This window comes from Temnothorax nylanderi, unplaced genomic scaffold, assembly GCF_030848795.1.
Source record: "Temnothorax nylanderi isolate EJ_2023f unplaced genomic scaffold, tnyl_v1.0 TNYL_tig0038_pilon, whole genome shotgun sequence".
NCBI lineage: Eukaryota > Metazoa > Arthropoda > Insecta > Hymenoptera > Formicidae > Temnothorax > Temnothorax nylanderi.
Genome location: NW_027249100.1, coordinates 87,198 through 105,020, shown reverse-complemented (window position 1 = coordinate 105,020; position 17,823 = coordinate 87,198). Strand labels below are relative to the sequence as shown.

Genomic DNA, 17,823 nt, shown 5'->3' with positions numbered 1-17,823 from the left:
TAGAGTATTTATTGCATTACACATGCTAATTTTTAAATATACCTGCTTAATTACTATACTATATATGTATATACTGTACTTAAATTATAAAATATATACTATTGCTATACTAAATACACTATACTTAAATACACTATGGATAAAATATTATTGTATGAAATCATCTTCATTCTTATCGTGATTAGCGATAATTTCTCGGTACTGTAATCTTGCTTAATTACGAGTACACTGAGCGGAGCAGTTCGTGGTAGCTGATGTAACGGAGGATATTCAGTTTAAATTCCCTCACTGATATTCCGGCTATGTATCATGTACGTAAATCTCTCACGACGAGACGTCCGAAAAGTTTCCGTCCTTCGCTGAATGTTTCAGATTTCTACTCGGTTAATCCTATGGAACGCTTAGATAGAATCGGCATTGAGGTAGGTCGATACCGGGGGAGAAACTCATCAGTCTTGCCGGAACTTTTATAAAAGTTTTGATGGATTCACTTACGAAACTTCGCGATAGGAAATCTATTTTACATATTGCGATTGAATGCACAATGTCATTCGTGGTGCATGACGAATTCGCGCGCGACTTGGATCACCGATTTTTGGAAATACATTTGTTTCTCCACGTATGATTTGTCATTATTATTAATATTGCTATTTTATTGTTACATTATTTATATTATATTAAAGGTCTGGAGCAGCACCATTGCTGACCTTTTGAGATGTTATTCTCTTTTATCTTCATATACAACATCAAAAAACTGCACTTCAATAAAGCTATTATTACTAAAAAAATATTATTTTTGTTTTTCCCAACGATTGTATTTTGTCGTACATTTATTTATACGTATTCATAATAGCACATTGTATCCAAAAAAAGGACGCCTTAAATATTAATTGATAAAATAAACGAGTTTTTTAAATAAACGAGTTTAATAAAACAAGTTTTTGTGTATTCATAGGCTCTCGTATAATATAACGCCGTCAATTCGAATATAACAAATAAAATAGCCACGCAACAATTATTCAACGATTGTTGACAGCATAATACAGTTTTACAATTTATTTTTTGGTGGTGCACGCCCTTTGACTCGCGTTGCTTTTATGTATGAATCGGCGCGGCGCGCGGCGGCGCGATATTCTCTAGCCTAAGAACTTCTAAATGGAATCTCTCGTGAAACGTGATACATGTAAGTGCTCTCGCCGACCGGGCGCGATCGATAATTCCGCGCTTCGTTGGCCAGCGTTGGCGAATAAGTATATTCCCTTAATGACTTTCGCGCGCCGCCCCTGTCCGATCGCGTTTCTCGTAAGACTTGCAGAAAAACGGCTTGGAAAGTCGGGCGTCTCCGTTCGCCGATATAATTCGCCGTGAGTTTCCGATACCGCCACTCTCCTGACCGATTTTCCTTCGAGCTCGCTTCCTTTCTCACGCGCGCGCGACTCCCCTCTTCACCGAAATTAACATCGGGAGCGTACGGAGGCATCCGTTTGTTCTCCAGTTCTCTACTTAACCGATCTTGAACGCGTCGATTAGTCTTCCGGGCGCTGGATCCGGCGCTCTCCGGCTACTCCGGTTTTTCAGAATAATGGAACACCGAAGACGAAAAAGCGAAGCGGAGAGTGGAAAAAGAATGGAATAAGGAATGAAAAACCCGAAGCAATTATTTTCCCTATTCCCCTATTTCCGAAGAAGAAAGAAAGAGAGAGAGAGGATTGGTCGGGATGGACGAGGCGTAGATTCGATAAGAGAGCGTCGTCACGTTCTCGGGGTGGCAACGCTTCGCGATTTCTGACCCGTCTGTGTATTTGCCGAAGTGGTGGAAAAGTCGGATCGAAACGATTAAGGCCCTGCAACACCTCGTGCAACAGAATTCGAATGTCGTTTCCGGTCGTACACGACGGCGAGTTGGCCGTACTATCTGAGATCGTTTCGGACGACGCTGCGCGCGCTCTTCTTTATGTTCCATTACGTTCCTACACTGTTATTGTCTTGGCACAGGACGGCACCGTGAGCTTCATCAACTCGAAAGAGTCTTCCGGAGTCGCTTAACGTTTCAACCGCGTAGCAAAAACGAAGAGGAGCGCTAACAATCTGAAAAAGTCCACGTATTCGAACGCGTGTTCCTCTTTATGGTCGGATTTGATATGGCTTTTTTTAAGGTAAAAGCTCTTGCTTAAGCGTTTTTTATATCCCGCAAAATAGCCGGTGTTTACAGGCGCATTTTTGAAACAATACGATGCCATTTTACAACGCAATAATACCCGGTGTTTATGCTCGAGTGTTTTCGTTGGTATCGCTCGTTGTCGTATAACATTGACAATTTCGTTACAAGAGACAGATCTCTCTTCGGAATAAAAAAAAAATTAAAAATCAAAATAGACAAATAATATTTAAATCACATCTATCTAACAATTTGGCAGGTGAATTTTCAAAGATGTAAATAGTCTAAATAGTCTGAACATTCTCTCTATTTTGATGGATTTTTTATCTGCGGTTCCATCGAGAAAATATCTACCCTTCAATCACATATGTTTTCAATCGAATTTCCGCGATAGAAAAGATCGACACAAAAATTCACCGGGGCGATAGTGGTAGTCGAGTCAAAAGGAAATGCGCAACTTCTGGATCGCGTTTATTCCATTGCGAGTCGATTCATCAAGCAGACAATTGCGCGAGTGGCGCGCAAAAAGCTAATATTCCGGGGGAGTAACAAATGTACGCTGCAAAGAAATGATTCGCGGAAATAGCGGAAGGAAACTTGAAGTTGGATAAACTTCGGAGACTTATTACGATAAGGGCGTGCTCCGCAAACCCGCAATTTTTCATTGCGCGCGCGCACAACATTTTCCATCACAACGTTCAGTTGCCATAAAATAAACGGACGTTTAATGCAAGCGCCGCGCGACAATTAACATCATCGGACTAGTTTGTTTCGCGTCCCGTCCCGGAGTTTCCCGTATTTACGAACGTGTTTACAATGCCAGTATCCGACAGTGTGGTAAAAACTAAAAACTCGATCGCACACTCTTGCTCGTATTTACTTATGCACGCACAGGTGCGTGCTGACAGTTTTCAATTTCGGTAATGGCCAATGCCTTCCGCGATCCTGCCGTTATTTTTACGTCGTTGTATCATGCATCTCGTAATTTAATGTCATAAATAGCTATTGGAGATATAATCATGATAAAATACAAACGATACAATTTCATTAAAAATCTGTAACGACGCGATATTATCGTACACATCGTTACTAACATCACGTCGTTAAAATCATTACATTTGCGATATTCAGTGAATTTAACGAAATTTCCGATTAGAGTTACGAAAAGTACGGAAAATGGAGCACGCTTTGCTCGAGAGATTTTCACCGATACATGTTGCGTGAAAGAAAGCAGCTTACATGTCAAATAAATCCCAGTATCGAGGAATGAATCTCAAATTCAAGCTCCTCGAATTCCGACCTGCACATTCTCTCTCTCTCTCTCTCTCTCTCTCTCTCTCTCTCTTTCTCGCTCTCTCTTTTATAGGAATGTCTGCTTACCACGCGGTGTACGGTAATAAAAAAAAAATTTCCAAACGTAGCTTTCATTGAAAGTTACGCATTTCCCAAGTTGAAGAACTTCAGCGGCACCGCAATGCACCGTAAAATTTATGCGCGCACTTCCCTCCGAGATTTATCTTGTCATTCCGTTTGAACTCATTCGCATCGGAGATCTGAAAGTAATGCGAGGATACTCGCACAGGAGAAAAGAAGCGTAGCAAGACTAGCGAGTCTTGCTCTGAAGTAACACCGGGATGTAACGGTATCGTGGCCATTACACGGCGGCGACGTATGCTTTACTACAAGAATGTAGTAACCGTGGCCACGCATTGCTGTACGTTCTTGGAGCTTTAATAAAGCTATTTTACGGGAAGATATCGCCAAGTCTCCTCTCTATTATTACAACGCCGGAAAGCAGCGGGGCGATGTAAAACGGAGTGAGGTATCCGGTAAAGACGGCAGCCACGATGCCGGCGCACGCGATAACGATCCACTCACCCCGGCTAAGTCCACGACATTGAAGTCGCATTTACGGCGTAAGTGAGTAAGCAAGAATTTCGGCAGTTCTTGCTCGAACTTACCCTCCGTTAGCGAGGGGGAAAAGTTCCCGCTGAGGCGGATGCATCAGTCCGCCCGACGGAGAGGCGGTGTGCTTAGAAGTAAAATACTATTAAAAGTTCGTGGGGAAGGCGCGAGCGGGCAATCCAGATCAATTACCTTTCGGGAGAACAATCCGGGCGCAAGGGCGAGCATCGGCGGATACTGAAAACTTCGGCCCCCATGGGATGGATCTCCATTCGTAACTTTCGAGCGAGCAAATCGAACGTATTCAGTGGCGTAAGGAGGGTTTCCGTCCCTCGCCAGATTACACGGGGTGTCTTGGGAGGAATTCGTTGGATCATGACATTTTTAATATTTAAACTCAGGGATGAACGCAAGTGCTCGCAATCGAGGCGCCGCGTGATGCAAATTTTATTTTTCTATTTGCGTACATAATCAATGTAAATCCAATCAACAACGTTATTGTTGTTCAATTACTATTATAATACGATATTATAGGATATTTGATTTTAAACCAAAATTGGCCAAACGTATGCCACCTGTATAATTGTTGCATGAGTCAGCGATACCTGTTGTCTATATGCGTCTATTGTCTACGTGTCCTTCTTTATTTATGATATCAAATCATAACGATCGCGGAAAAATCATTTATCCTCATGCGGTGAAAGAAAAATCAAAGCTGCCGTGCACTGGGAGAATCTTGTCAAATCTGAGACTCATTTATTATATTATAATTATATATTAATTAATAAATACTTTGACACTACAATATTACATTGTAAGATTGCTTTAAAATCCTGACCCTCCAGTTAGTCTTCGTAACAAAATCATTGCAAGTGTTTCGTACGATTCCTTTGTTTATAATCATTTGAATAACGCGTCCTCCGAAATGGAGAATATGCTTGCGTGAGCACCATATGTATGTATATATGTATGAAAGGAAGGAATACTATGAGGGAGTCAGGTTGAATACAGGCCGCGTCGAGAATGTCGGATCGGCTGTGGGGAGTCTTATAATCCGCTTTAAAATTATTATTGCTTTAGTTTCACTTTACTGTTATCACCACGGTTAATTTTTATCCCAATCATTATGAGTATGACCCGATGTAGGTTCACAGATTTTACTGATCGCGTTCATTAGAGGGCGAGGAAGAGAACGTGGATATAATCTTGAGAATAATTATTTTCGTGCAAAATGCTCGCGGATTATGAGGGAAAACGATAATCATACTTAAATTTATCCCGATTTCGAGCCGGTTGAAACTGATTGCGATGCATTATCTCTTTATCGCGCGGTGCGCCAGATGCGACCCTCTTCCCCCATCCCTTTATCTGAGCTTTAAGATATTATTTCTTTAAAACATCTTCGAATATATGGCGTTGGATTTTGCAGGGATATAATGTTTCTTGCTCCCTCTGAAAAGTTGATATTTCCGCACTTGACCGGTTTTTATCTTGCTCGGGCTCTCCGTAATTCCAACCACTCATCGAAAGGAGAGAGAGAGGTGATTCGAGTAAATATAACTCTCGAGACTAACATGTTTCGCGTCGGCACTTCTTTCTTTTTTCTTATTCGACGTGCCGACCTACGGTTTCCAATAAACTGAGGATCCTAAGAAACGCGCTTGTGGTCGAGTGAACTTACAGCGGATTTACACGAGTCGAGTGGTGCTGTATCGTGTATCGACTGGCTGTCGATCCGACATTACGTCTGTTGTTTTGCGTCGAACTCGATACTCTGCACTGGTTTATGTAACCGAGAAGAGAAGAATTGGTCACACTGTTGCTCCAATATTGGAAGTCGAACACCGGTGATATTGACACCAACGTTCTGCAGCGGAGACCGTGACGGATATCCCCGCGGAACGTACGAGTTCTTCCACGCTTGGAAAATTTGCCAAGTTATTCGGCCTCTTCCTTTCAAATAGGGGAGAATACGTTGTATTTTTCCATTTCGTTTTTTTTCCCCGTTTCAATATCGACATCAGTCAAGACGAATAGCCTGTTGTCCAAAAAATCCAAACTGTGACGAGGTCCAAGCGCGAATTGTTGATGAAAACACATTTTTATTTTTCATCCCGCGCCGTTCACACGTTTATCTTGCAAAGATATACGATCGCGCGATAGTCTAAGAATACCATATCATATTCGAGTACTATTATTATTATTCGCAATAACCGAATTTATATTCAATTCAGTTTAGGTAAGAATTATCTTATCTCTGTAAAGATAGAACCTCAAATTATTGACTCTCTATCTTCGCACTTAATCGCCAGAACTATTTCTGAAAAATCGAAAACTATAGAAGCCGAATTTATAGTCGTTATATGAATCTCAACTCAAAAATGCAGCGAGCAAAGCGTAGAAAATAAAAAAGGGTATTAATATTTAAAAATATAGATAAGCCAGATGCAGACTTCAAATTCTATTAAAAGAAATCATCAAATTTTAAGATCCGGTTATAAAACTGTATCGCGTTTCGAGATAAGAATTGAGATTTTTGGCGGAAACTATAAATACGAGCCTAGAACTTTTTGGGAAAGAGCCAAAACTCTATCAGTTGTATCGGGATTCTAAAAATGTATGTGCTAACTTTGCGGAAACTAAATACCGCCCCATTGAATAAAAATTTCAGATTGTCCGCTGTCTCTATGCTATCTCTTTCGCAACCATTTTACTTAATCGTGACGAAGTACCGCGGTAGGTATACTGCTCGTTAATCAGAAGGCGAGCACAAAGCAAATTCCTAAATGGTGCGCTTGGCGTGCATTAATCATAATGCAGTAGAAACGGGTAAGCGCGGGGATCGCTATATGCGCGCTTGAAACGTAATATTTTCTTTAAAGGCGGTAAACAAAGTTCCACCTCCGTATTTATTGTTGAATGCGCAACGACGCTGTCGCGCGTCGGAAATAGAGTTTCCATGACACGACGATATCAGATAATGTGAAGAGACGCGAAGTGAGACGACGTCACACGCTACGCGAAGGTGTTACGCTGTCGTTTCACAGAGGGAAACGCGAGGGAACCGCTTTACAAAATGGAGAGTTACGTTCTTCCATCCTCGGAGGAAAAGTGGCAGGCAGTTCGTTTGCCTTTACATGGGATTTCGATTATCGCGATTACAAAGTTTGAATCGGCGAAAAGCTAATGGCAGGTCCGCGGACGCGGGTGTTACCCCAGTTATGTATTGTCCCTTCTCGTGGCCAAAAAAAGAAAACCTACTCGCAGCTTTTACCGTTCCATCCTTTTCTTACTTTAAAGAAAACAACGGTTCAAGAAGATAAATGCGCTCGTTTTCTGTAGCTCGACTTCGAGGAAGTCTTAATGCGAAGAGCCGCCATTTCTTTAGAGTTTTTGCACCGATTTCTGGTTCCCCTGGTTGGTTACTCGGGAACCACCTTATCTTCAGTTCGCCCGTATTTTATGAAACCCTAAAGCATGATATAATATCTCTGCTTCTAAACGAGAACTGATAGGTATATACCGACCGACCAGGCTTTAGGTACCGGTTTGGGACCGTGCACGAGCCATTATTCTTTTTTTCTTATTACGGCCATTAACATTTTTTATTAAAATTTTTTAATCGCTCATAATTGCAATTTTATTAAAATTAAATATAGGAAGAAAATCGTTTTGTTTCATTACGTGATAATTAAATCACGCGCCCTGAACATTGTTACGCCTGCAATAATTGATAGTCGAAAACATGAATCCAATAATTATTAAAGAATATGCAATGAAATATTTGCAAACGTTTCGCGATAACGCGTGTATCATTATTATTTCGCAAAATTATAAAATACACAAAATTTATATCTGCTTGCGCGCGCGTTATCCGCATTGAAATGTCAATATTGGCCGACAGAAATTGCGAAGTATGCCGCTCGTGAAATCGCCAGTACCGCGCGGAAAATTTATCGAATTACATTCTATACTTTCGGAGCTAGAATACCTTGTATTTCTTGTTCGACCGAAAGGGGACACAGCGTCTTGCTACGATAAATGCTCTCGTTTACCGAAGCTTTAACGTCGGGTCAAAGGTCTGGTTCCCGTCGACTGTACGAAACTTTTCACCCTCCTTTATTCCCTTTATTTTTTTGCTCGGAACCACTGTCAAACACAAAGTTCCTCGATACGGTAACTCGGGCAGCCGTCGCCGTCGCGATACTGGTACAAGGTATTCTTGGTGGAAAATATGACGGGTTGGATATTTACGAACGTCTGTGGCGTCGACAAGAAGACTCCCAAGTAATCTTGTCTGGGCGAATACCCACTTTATACAGCGTGTGATTGATCATATTTTTTCTTTAAAATAAAAGTTGTATATTATTATTTGTTGTATGTTATTATTTTTCATTTTGTTAATTAATTAAATTAATTAATTAAATTTTACAATGCCAATATTAATACATTATTAATGCATATTGTACGATTATTATATAATTATTATATAATTATTGTTTCCATAAATAAAAATAAAACTTTTTAATTTTCAATATGTTTATGTATATATGGAGGGGTAAAAGTCATAGTCGTGTAAGTCAAATTTTTTTAAATTTTTTCTCACGTGCATAGATCCAATCTATACAATATATAAATTGCATCTATATGCACACGAAAAAATATTTTTAAAAATTTGACTTACACCACTGTGGTTTTTACTCCTCCATATATATTGTGTACTTCCAGCAAACGGATATTCTCTTACTGTTTGTGTTTACTGAGAAAAGGAAAATTCATTCACCAGATAACGTCGTTTTAAGATCCGCGTTCTCTGCCATATATCTCCGAATACAAAACGTGCCATTTTAAAAAAGCAAATTCGCACTACTAATGGTCGAGTCGCTTCCTTCTCATCCTTATTTCTTTCTCACCTCATTCTATCCTCTCTGATACTGTCGCGACAGTGCATCTGATTCGAATGCGTCCTTGCTTCGTTCTCGCCTCGCCTGTTCGATGCACACCCGGGTCTTTGACGGTTACAACGCGCAAATACGCGAGAGAACGCGAGAAGCGCACTTGTAGAAGAGAGCGTTTTAAATTCTACGAGTGCAACATTTAACGACGTTCCCGTTCTCGCTTATCTCGCGAGAGCACACACACTTTTCGTTGTATAACGCGATGACGATCGCGATTATGCACATGTCTCTCGCGCGGGCGTAACAATATTACTGTCTTCCTCTCAGCGATCAAACTAAAAAAAAACGCGATGATTCGTTTTTCGCGAGTTGCATTTTTCAGTCGATCTTAACGCTGCGCGCTGTTAGCTTCGACAGAGAGAAGCTCGTTTTGTTATAATATTTGAAATTAAAAATAAGAAATCGGATCTCTAAGGTAAATGTACCAATGCCTGGGCACGTACCTACGTCTGGACATTTTTATCATTTTAGACCTTAAATAAATTATTATAACGCAAATTAAAATCAAACAATCAAAGATAACAATATTTTTCTTATATTATATTTTTATCTTTGATTTTAATTCGCGTTATACTTAATTATTTAAAAACTAAAATAATAAAGGTGTTCAGACATAGGTCTTAAGTGTCCCGGCATTGGTACACTTACCTTAAGTCTCAATAGACTCGGATCTATATTTCTCATCGAACGCATAACGAAGAGTACGATCACAATTGTGTTCGGACATTTTGTATCTTCTGTTGTCAGAAAAAAGGAAACCGACGAGAGAATGATGTGCAATTTCGCTGGTGAAAGCGCGATGAGAGCAAAGGCACGTTAATTGGCGTTCATCTGGAAAAGGTTTACCAACGGTCGGAGTGTCTACGAGCTACGTAGCAAGGACGTGCGAAATGTCGGTGGATCGGAAGGGTGGTGCGCCGGGGGAGCTAATTACCCCGCGGGAAAAATTCCTTGGCACATGCCGGCCAACGGCGAATCCCGAGGTGACGCTCGGGATTCGCCGTTGGCGTTTCCATAACTTTTCAACAGGATGTTAATTGGATTCCTTTTTCTCTCCTTGACCTCTCTCTCTCTCTCTCTCTCTCTCTCTCCCCCTCTCTCCACCATTGTCGTATATGCTCTCACTTCGCCCCGATAGCCGCTTACTTTATTTCGAATTTATTACGTCGCTTAATTGCCGTTTTACGTATTCTTTTGTTGGCGCACTGAATATGCTCGTCACGTCGAACGACAACGAGAAATGTGGTTCGGAAATAAAGCGTAATATTAAAACATAGTTTGGAAAAAATAAGTTTTAAAAATCGCTCTAATTAGAATTTTTATCAGAGTTTATGATTTAACTTCGGGCGGACAAGATGACGTTTTAGATCCATTAAATCTCATTAAAATTAAATCCTTTTATATAAAAAAAACGATAATTAAAATTTGCTAAAACGTTTGAAGAATTTATAAGAGCAGAAGTTACATAAATAAAAATAATAACACCATTCCAATAATAATAATTTAAAATCATATCTCGCGCGGTTTAAGTACCTTCTTGACCGATATACATTATTCGAGAAGTTGGATTTATCGGGCTTTATCGGATCGTTGCAAAAGCGATAAATAATTATCGCCCGTGCACTGGTTTGCAACCTGTTGGTTCGCGGCGGCACTTGCCACATTTTCTCAAACATCAAATGGCTTTAATACCGGTAAAGGTCTTTTTGGGCGACCTCGGGCAATGAGTCTCAAGTTGATCCTTACAACTCCCGCCGTCTTAAACACTCGCAATACCTTACGATGGTTTTATAAGAGTGAAGTTGCGAAAGTACAGCGACACGTAACTTTAAGACGGTACTTATGCGAAGCCCGTAAAACTTTCGTGTCATTTTTAGCATAATCGCAATACACGTCGAGTAGCCGGTGTTCGAGCGGCTAATTGGGTATTAATGAAAGAGGTAATTATGTACAGAGAGAAGCCCCGGCAAAGTTACAATTGGCTCCGGTTACTTGGAACGATCTTCCCGAACACTTTCTCGTTACTACGAGTACTAAGAATAAGGGAACTGCAGAACGCGCGGGGAGTTTCTGCGACATCCGCGTAGCGCGTTTCGGATAATAATGTAAATCCAAGATGGAAATTGCCAAGCTAATTCACGATTGGCTTGCTCCAACCGCGATACACTAATGTTTATCGTATACACAGTCGCAAAAACTTTCCAATCTCCATCTTGGATTTACATTACGAGCCACTGTAAAACGTGACTGTAAACTTCTTCATATCGAAAATGCTGCTCTCTCACAAAAAACTGTTCGTAATTGCAGGAGAACGTGTAATTTAAGCAAAGCTACCCTGCCTAATTCATTGGTCAAACCTAATTGAATAATAAGAGGAATCGTGCGTAAATAATTGTGTAGCTGGTCATTTTCTAAGTTTTAATAAAATTTTCTTTCTACTTTTTATATATCGCTCATTTGCTACAACAATGACGTAACTCAGAAAACAAAATTTTCCAAGAAATAAGTTTGAATGTTTTGAATCATTAAAATTTTTAATATTATACTTTTAAATGTGATTTTGGTGCATAACTGATTGTAGAGGAACAAAAATATCTAGCTATATATTAGTTCTTCATTCAGTATATTGAAATTTCACCTTTCTTTTGCAAACAAAAATGACAATTTTTTAGTTATGTCATTGTTGTAGCAATTGAGCGATACATCTATATGTATAGAATGTAAGAAGTGAACCACTTCTCATAGTAGAGTTTATTATCTGTCACCTGTATATATAAAAGATATTTCATGATATTATATATATCTTATATCTCTTATCGAGCTGACGCGTCGAGAGAATGACTTAAATAAATCTTACCGATTACTGTTAAATTGACTTTGGAGTTTCTCGTCTGGCCGATTTGAAAATCGACGCGACATCTGTAGATACCGGCGTCCTCTTCCCTCGTGTTCTCGACGCCCAGCTGCGCCGGTTGCTTGTCCAGCATGAAATAGGCGCGATGCGAAAACACGCTGTCGTCCGACCATCTTTCGGCGACACCGAACTCTCGGTTTCTAGCGTCGATGCTGTAACAAAAAAAAATAGTAATGAATGAACGAGCCAGGCATATGAACTATCGTTTAGCGTTAATCTTCTGGAGAATGCGCAATCTGCTTTCTGGAAAATGAACACTTCTAATGGACGCGCATTCGCTTCTCTTCTCTCGTTTTCGGATAAAAGGGAGCTTATGATATTAAGCTGTATCAAAAGTATTTTACCAGAGAATTTGATCGTATTAATGTCACCGGATTATACATTCTCTCTCACCTTTTGATATTACATATTAAAATGTACGTGTAAATGAATTTAGTATGCAATAATGATGATGATAATGCGATAATTTCCGTTTCAGAGATGCGAATCGGAAGATTAAATTGCGTCGGAATTAAAAAGTGCGAATAAAATTTCATTCAAGATAAATGCTTTTGTAACGTCGTTAAAAAATATAGGTCGTGCAAAATGTTGTATTACGTACATTGCACTTCGCAAGAATATTTTATGACGCAGTCAGTCGCGTCCAGTCACGTAAATAATCCGACGGACAGATTTTCGAAAATGCTATATCGTACAGTTTACGATATGTGCCATCTGCAATAATAAGCGCGCGAATAAAAATATCCATATCTGAAAAATGCTGTGTCTTGTTAAATTATGGCGAGAATAATTTCATGGTACATAAAATACTCGTTACGGGAATTGTTGTAAAGACAAAACCCAACGAATGTTTGCACCGAGGAAGCGAAATTGAAGCGGGACTGAAAAACCGATTGTTTTATCATTCCTGTAAAACAAAGATTTACCCGCGGCCGCGCCGCGCCGCGCCGCGCCGCAATGTCGCGTCGTCGGTTTTGCGTCGATCCGCCGCTAACTTTTCTCTATTTCTCCGCGCGAATCCCGTCATACAACGAAGTTTTCGCGTTTTTGTCACGAGATCTCTTTTTTTTTTATTTCGGGCGAGCCTGAAAGCCCATTTGAATCGATACAAGGGGGATATTTAAGGCGACGTAAAAAGTTCTGAAAACTCCCGAGCGTCTGACGTAAGCGAGGCGTAAGTATTATAGAGATAGTGAGCAGAGCGTTCTACTTTTACCACATTACTTGCTTAATGATAATTTTTTTAGCTCATTCATCGTTAATCTTTCTTGAACGAAGATGACGCGACATTTATAGTTTCCGAATAGATATTGGAAATAAAGAATTTCCGACGAGCTTCAGCGAAGATAACAGACAACAGAATTATATTCTACAATTATTTTTAAACGGACTGTATTTTAAAGATATATTTTAAATTAAGGTAGCTAAAAGGCATTGAGGATATATGAATGTACAAAAATAAATGTATTTTTGAAGACAGCGTATAAATTTTTAACGAGAAACTCTATCGTGTCCATCCCGTTCAGAATCGACATCTCGGTATTTCGAATATTGAAATTTTGTCATCGAAGACAGACAAAAAAATCGCGGAACGTATTTCGGCTGCCATGGACTTCGACGACAAGCCATCGTGCATCGGTACCGTGGACGCGGCCACATTTGCATGTACATGTACACTCGTCAATTGTCAATCGGACGGTTCGATGCTCGATTTTAAAAAGATACCTACGCGCGGTTCAGTTAACGAGAGCAGCGATTTTAACGGCAGGCGTTATTATCGCAATAATTTCAATTAATGTTTATGAGCGTTGTTCCCACCGCGGCCGGGCGACCGCGGATGAATTCATCAGTCGACACGAAGGAATAAATTAAAATCCACGGGGGATTTCGCGTTGCATAGTTTAAATCGCGCTCTAGCCCCGGCGCGTTATCGCGGTCGTTATAATTGGCATATAATTAAAGTTCCTCCGCTGATCATTATATACCACGGGCAATCATTATTTCAAGCCGTGAACGCTATCAAATTGTAATAATTATACTGCCATATAATTGATTTCATTTCACGGCGATTGCGTTTCTCTTTCGTCGCTAATTACCGCGGCCTAATGATTTACGCGATGCGCGCGCGACACCGATTGCGACGCGGTTTTTTAAATTTCTCCAATTCTCTGCGGGATCTCGCGACGCACGCAGGAATGTTATCAACATTCTGGCCGCGAATCACGGATCCGCGGCGCGCGTCGTTCATATTCCCCCGCTCGCGCGATCATTGTTATTGTCAGGAAAATGCAAGTATTTCGCGACTTAACGCCGCGAATAAAATGCGTATCCACGCGGCATTCGAAGGAACGAATCCGCTTAAGCGCCGTTGCTATTTTTCCTGCGTTTCAAGATCCGTTACGTCACCGCCGCGTGACAAGCTTCCTGGTATATGCATCGTAACGTTTGAAAAGGGTTTTTAAATCGCGGAGCCGAGGACACTCCAGCCCGGCGTCAGCGCCGGGGCGTTTCTGCTTTTCTATGAAAGGAAGCGGATAATGGCGTAAAGGCGGGGCGAGAGCTGCATGCTAAGCACAGAGTGTTGAAGAATAAAGTGCTTAACGTAATACCGCCGTCGCTAATCTGCGTTGCAGATAGAGGCTTGTTTATGAAAAATGCAATACATCGTCGACGCACAATAATTATTAATTTCGCGTTATAAAAGCGAGGATCTGAAATAGAGTTAACCTAACCTAACCTAAACGGCGATCCACGGCACGAATCAATTACTTTTGTACCTTCTGCTCGCTTTGCGATTCTCATTTTTCACAGACGCGCGTCTAAATTGTCGACAATGTGATAGCTTACGGCATCAAATCGGGCCTCAAAATGCCAATGTTTCATTTACCTGTTAAGCGTCGTCTACAATACACGGAGTAAGCGTGGAGTAAGGAGTAAGAGTAGGCGTAAGAGGGCTATTTTCGGTTTAAGAGAGCTGGCGTAAGGGCGTAAGCGAAATAAATTAATTTTATTTCTTACTCCTACTCTTACTCTTACACTTACGCTCGGTCAATTAGGACACAACAGGCTATAATGCTTACTCCTGCCTACTCTTACTCCTTACTCCACGCTTTCTCCGTGTATTGTAGACGACGCTTTACCTCAATCGGTCCACGGAAGATCCGTCGTACGGCCCCGGCACTTGTTTACACTACCGACGCGGACGAGTGACGACGCGATCACTATTCGTGCGGACGCACTTCGGACCAGAATGCAACGCGAGATACTCAGATACGACAATTGCCCTGCGTTCGCTGACGTTCTCGTCGTCAACGCCGAGTTACGAAGCGAGATTCGATTTCAGCACGGGAAATGCACGGCGCGAAACGCCGAGCGATCCGGAGCGTGACGATGGCGCCCGCGCCCGCGCCCGCGCCGTGAGACTAGTTCGCAACGACTGCGCGAGTGAAGGACGTGAGCGGTCAAAACATACGATTGGCCGAGTGAAGGACGTGAGCGGTCAAAACATACGATGGCTTTTCGTGCAATGCCTTCGAACTCGACGCCGTGATAGTGGAAAACAGAGTTGATCGTTCTCTAACTTTGATAACTTTATCAGAGCTAAGTATTGACAATAGTTTGCGATGTTCGGCTCATCGCCCGTCCGCTCGTTTGTCATTACTTTTTACTTTTCATTATTCCTTATTCTTTATTCTTTATTCTTTACTCTTTAACACAGTGACTGCCGTAACTGGGGTCTGATTCGTCAGTATAGTAATCACCAGAGCTACCAAAATTTTTTTTAATGCTTGTAAAAGATAATATAAAATTCTGAATGACGTAAATAGGTAGAAAACAACGTAAAGTAAAAAATGTGCCATTCAACATTCATTATGCGTAAAGTTACAGTCTTATTTAATTATGTTACACAATATTTTATCGTTATATGTTTGTGATAATGAAATTTATACTGCAGTGGCATACGTGGTAAGACATGCGAAATTCACTGGGTAGACAATCTGTTAACAAATTTTGCTAATAAATTATTTGCGCGCGAATGCGATCTTCAACTTCGCCGTTTTGAGATTCGATACCGAAATTAAAGATATTTTCAACGCGACGGGAATAATTAACCCCATTGTCGCGTACAAGTTAGCGATAAGGAGCAATCTGTTTGTTTTCCGCATAGTTCACGTAGTTTATGAAGTACGTGAGGGAAAATTAAAACGGAGCAAAATCGCGCGTCGCGATAGGGAAACTGGGCGGACGCAATTTTATTGTCTACCGGGATTAACTTGGTTAAGACGCCACGCCGGTGTTTGCGCGTCGATGAAACTGTCGCGAAATTTCGTTATCTACGAGCGCGTTCATCGCATTTTCCCCGGCGAGCATGGAAAAACCGCGCGGCGCGGCGCCGCGCCGGCCGTATCGCCGGCGAGCGATCTGACGGCCGGCACACGTGACGGGTAATTAAAATCTGATGCAAAATCATGGGAAACGTTTAAATCTGTTTGCGATAACCCACCCCCCCCCCCAAATAACAGCACCGCGACGTGCACATGCAAAATATTCGCGCTGCAATTTTTTAATTTCTCTTCCTCCCTATTCTTTTTTCAACATTTTTCAAAAACGTATATTCTCATTCGTGTGGCGATACTATCCGTTCTGTCATTAGTATGTGCTTCGCCAAGCGTTATGTAACACAGCCGCGAAATCAAATCTGTATTATTCTGGATTGAATCCAAAGCAGCGATTAAAAAAGCGTCGTTATGAGCCTCTCCGTCTCTTTCAAAATACAAGTTGACATCGCAAAATTGATTATGGATATAAATATTAATACAACCGACTCTTTATGCAATAACAGTGACGATACAATAGCAGTATTAACGTAACAACAGTGATAATAATGACAAACAATATAACAATAATAGCAACGGTAATATAATTTTCTTATGCGTTCATTACGTTTTCGGTAATTAATTCGTCGCGCTGGTGAAAATAAAATAATCGCGCAGGACTCTTGACAGTGCTCTGACGCTTCGTCTTTCTTTTTTCAACAATCCCTACAAATCAATACTTATGCAATATTCAACGGTGACTCCTATCGCAAACACGGTATGCATTCTTTGAGCGGAACAACGAGGAAAATCGAGTTCGAAGACAATTTTCGGATAAAAGCGGACTACCAATCTCGCATTGTGCCAACGGGCTGTTTGCAGTCCGTTCCTGTTACGACCGGCGCGGCGGTAGTTTGCAAATCGTTGTACATGTGCGTGTACGTACATGCAGTGTATGTACCACCGACGTGATGCGCACGTTCGCCTGTATATACGGATTGATTGCACTTTACCTGTAAACTGATGTACCGAGATCCTCGCGATACCAGAGCACAAGATGCACGGAGTCCCCCTCGTGAGTGGTTGATATGTCGCAGGGAAGATAGGTGGAATCTCCGACCAGTGCCACGATGTGTGATATGGGTACTAAACACAGAAACGAGGAAATAGTTAGACGTAATTAACAGCGAAACACATTTTCGGAATGAGAAGATCTTCTGTTCTTTTTTCAATTTTGCAGTATGGCAAAAATTGTTTTCGCTAATTGGCGACGCGATTTCTAACGCGTTGGAAGTACAACGATACTAACGATTTAAATTGATCGATCACTCGAGATGCATAATTAAAATTTATGCAGTTACATTTCTTTTTCCAAAAAATTCCTCCCAGAGATTGATGCGCTTTTTATAAACGATCACGAGGTCGCTATTTTATATCACGTACGCAATAAAAATGTAGCTTGCCAAGTCGAATGCGATACGTCTGCATATTAATAAAAGCGTAATTTGTTCGCGCGGCATATAAATGAATTCATTCTGTCAGAATAATTTTTCACTTTGTATGCAATTACGG

The 17,823-nt window shown here is 41.0% G+C and overlaps 1 protein-coding gene across 2 annotated transcripts in view; it reads right to left on the bottom strand.

Annotated features, from left to right (window-relative positions):
• LOC139771295 (neural cell adhesion molecule 2) overlaps nucleotides 1-17,409 on the bottom strand; it is a 70,660-nt gene extending 53,251 nt beyond the window's left edge. Inside the window, exons 1-2 of one of the 2 annotated variants that reach the window (XM_071703952.1) lie at nucleotides 17,265-17,409; nucleotides 11,879-12,087 (exon numbers count right to left, since the gene is read on the bottom strand). In XM_071703952.1, coding sequence (XP_071560053.1) covers nucleotides 11,879-12,008 — 130 coding nt within the window. In that variant the 5' untranslated portion in view covers nucleotides 12,009-12,087; nucleotides 17,265-17,409. Of the gene's footprint in view, nucleotides 1-8,976; nucleotides 9,117-11,878; nucleotides 12,088-17,264 lie in introns of those variants that run through there. The other variant, XM_071703953.1, reaches the window with a different exon arrangement.
• Between the last annotated feature and the right edge of the window lie 414 nt (nucleotides 17,410-17,823).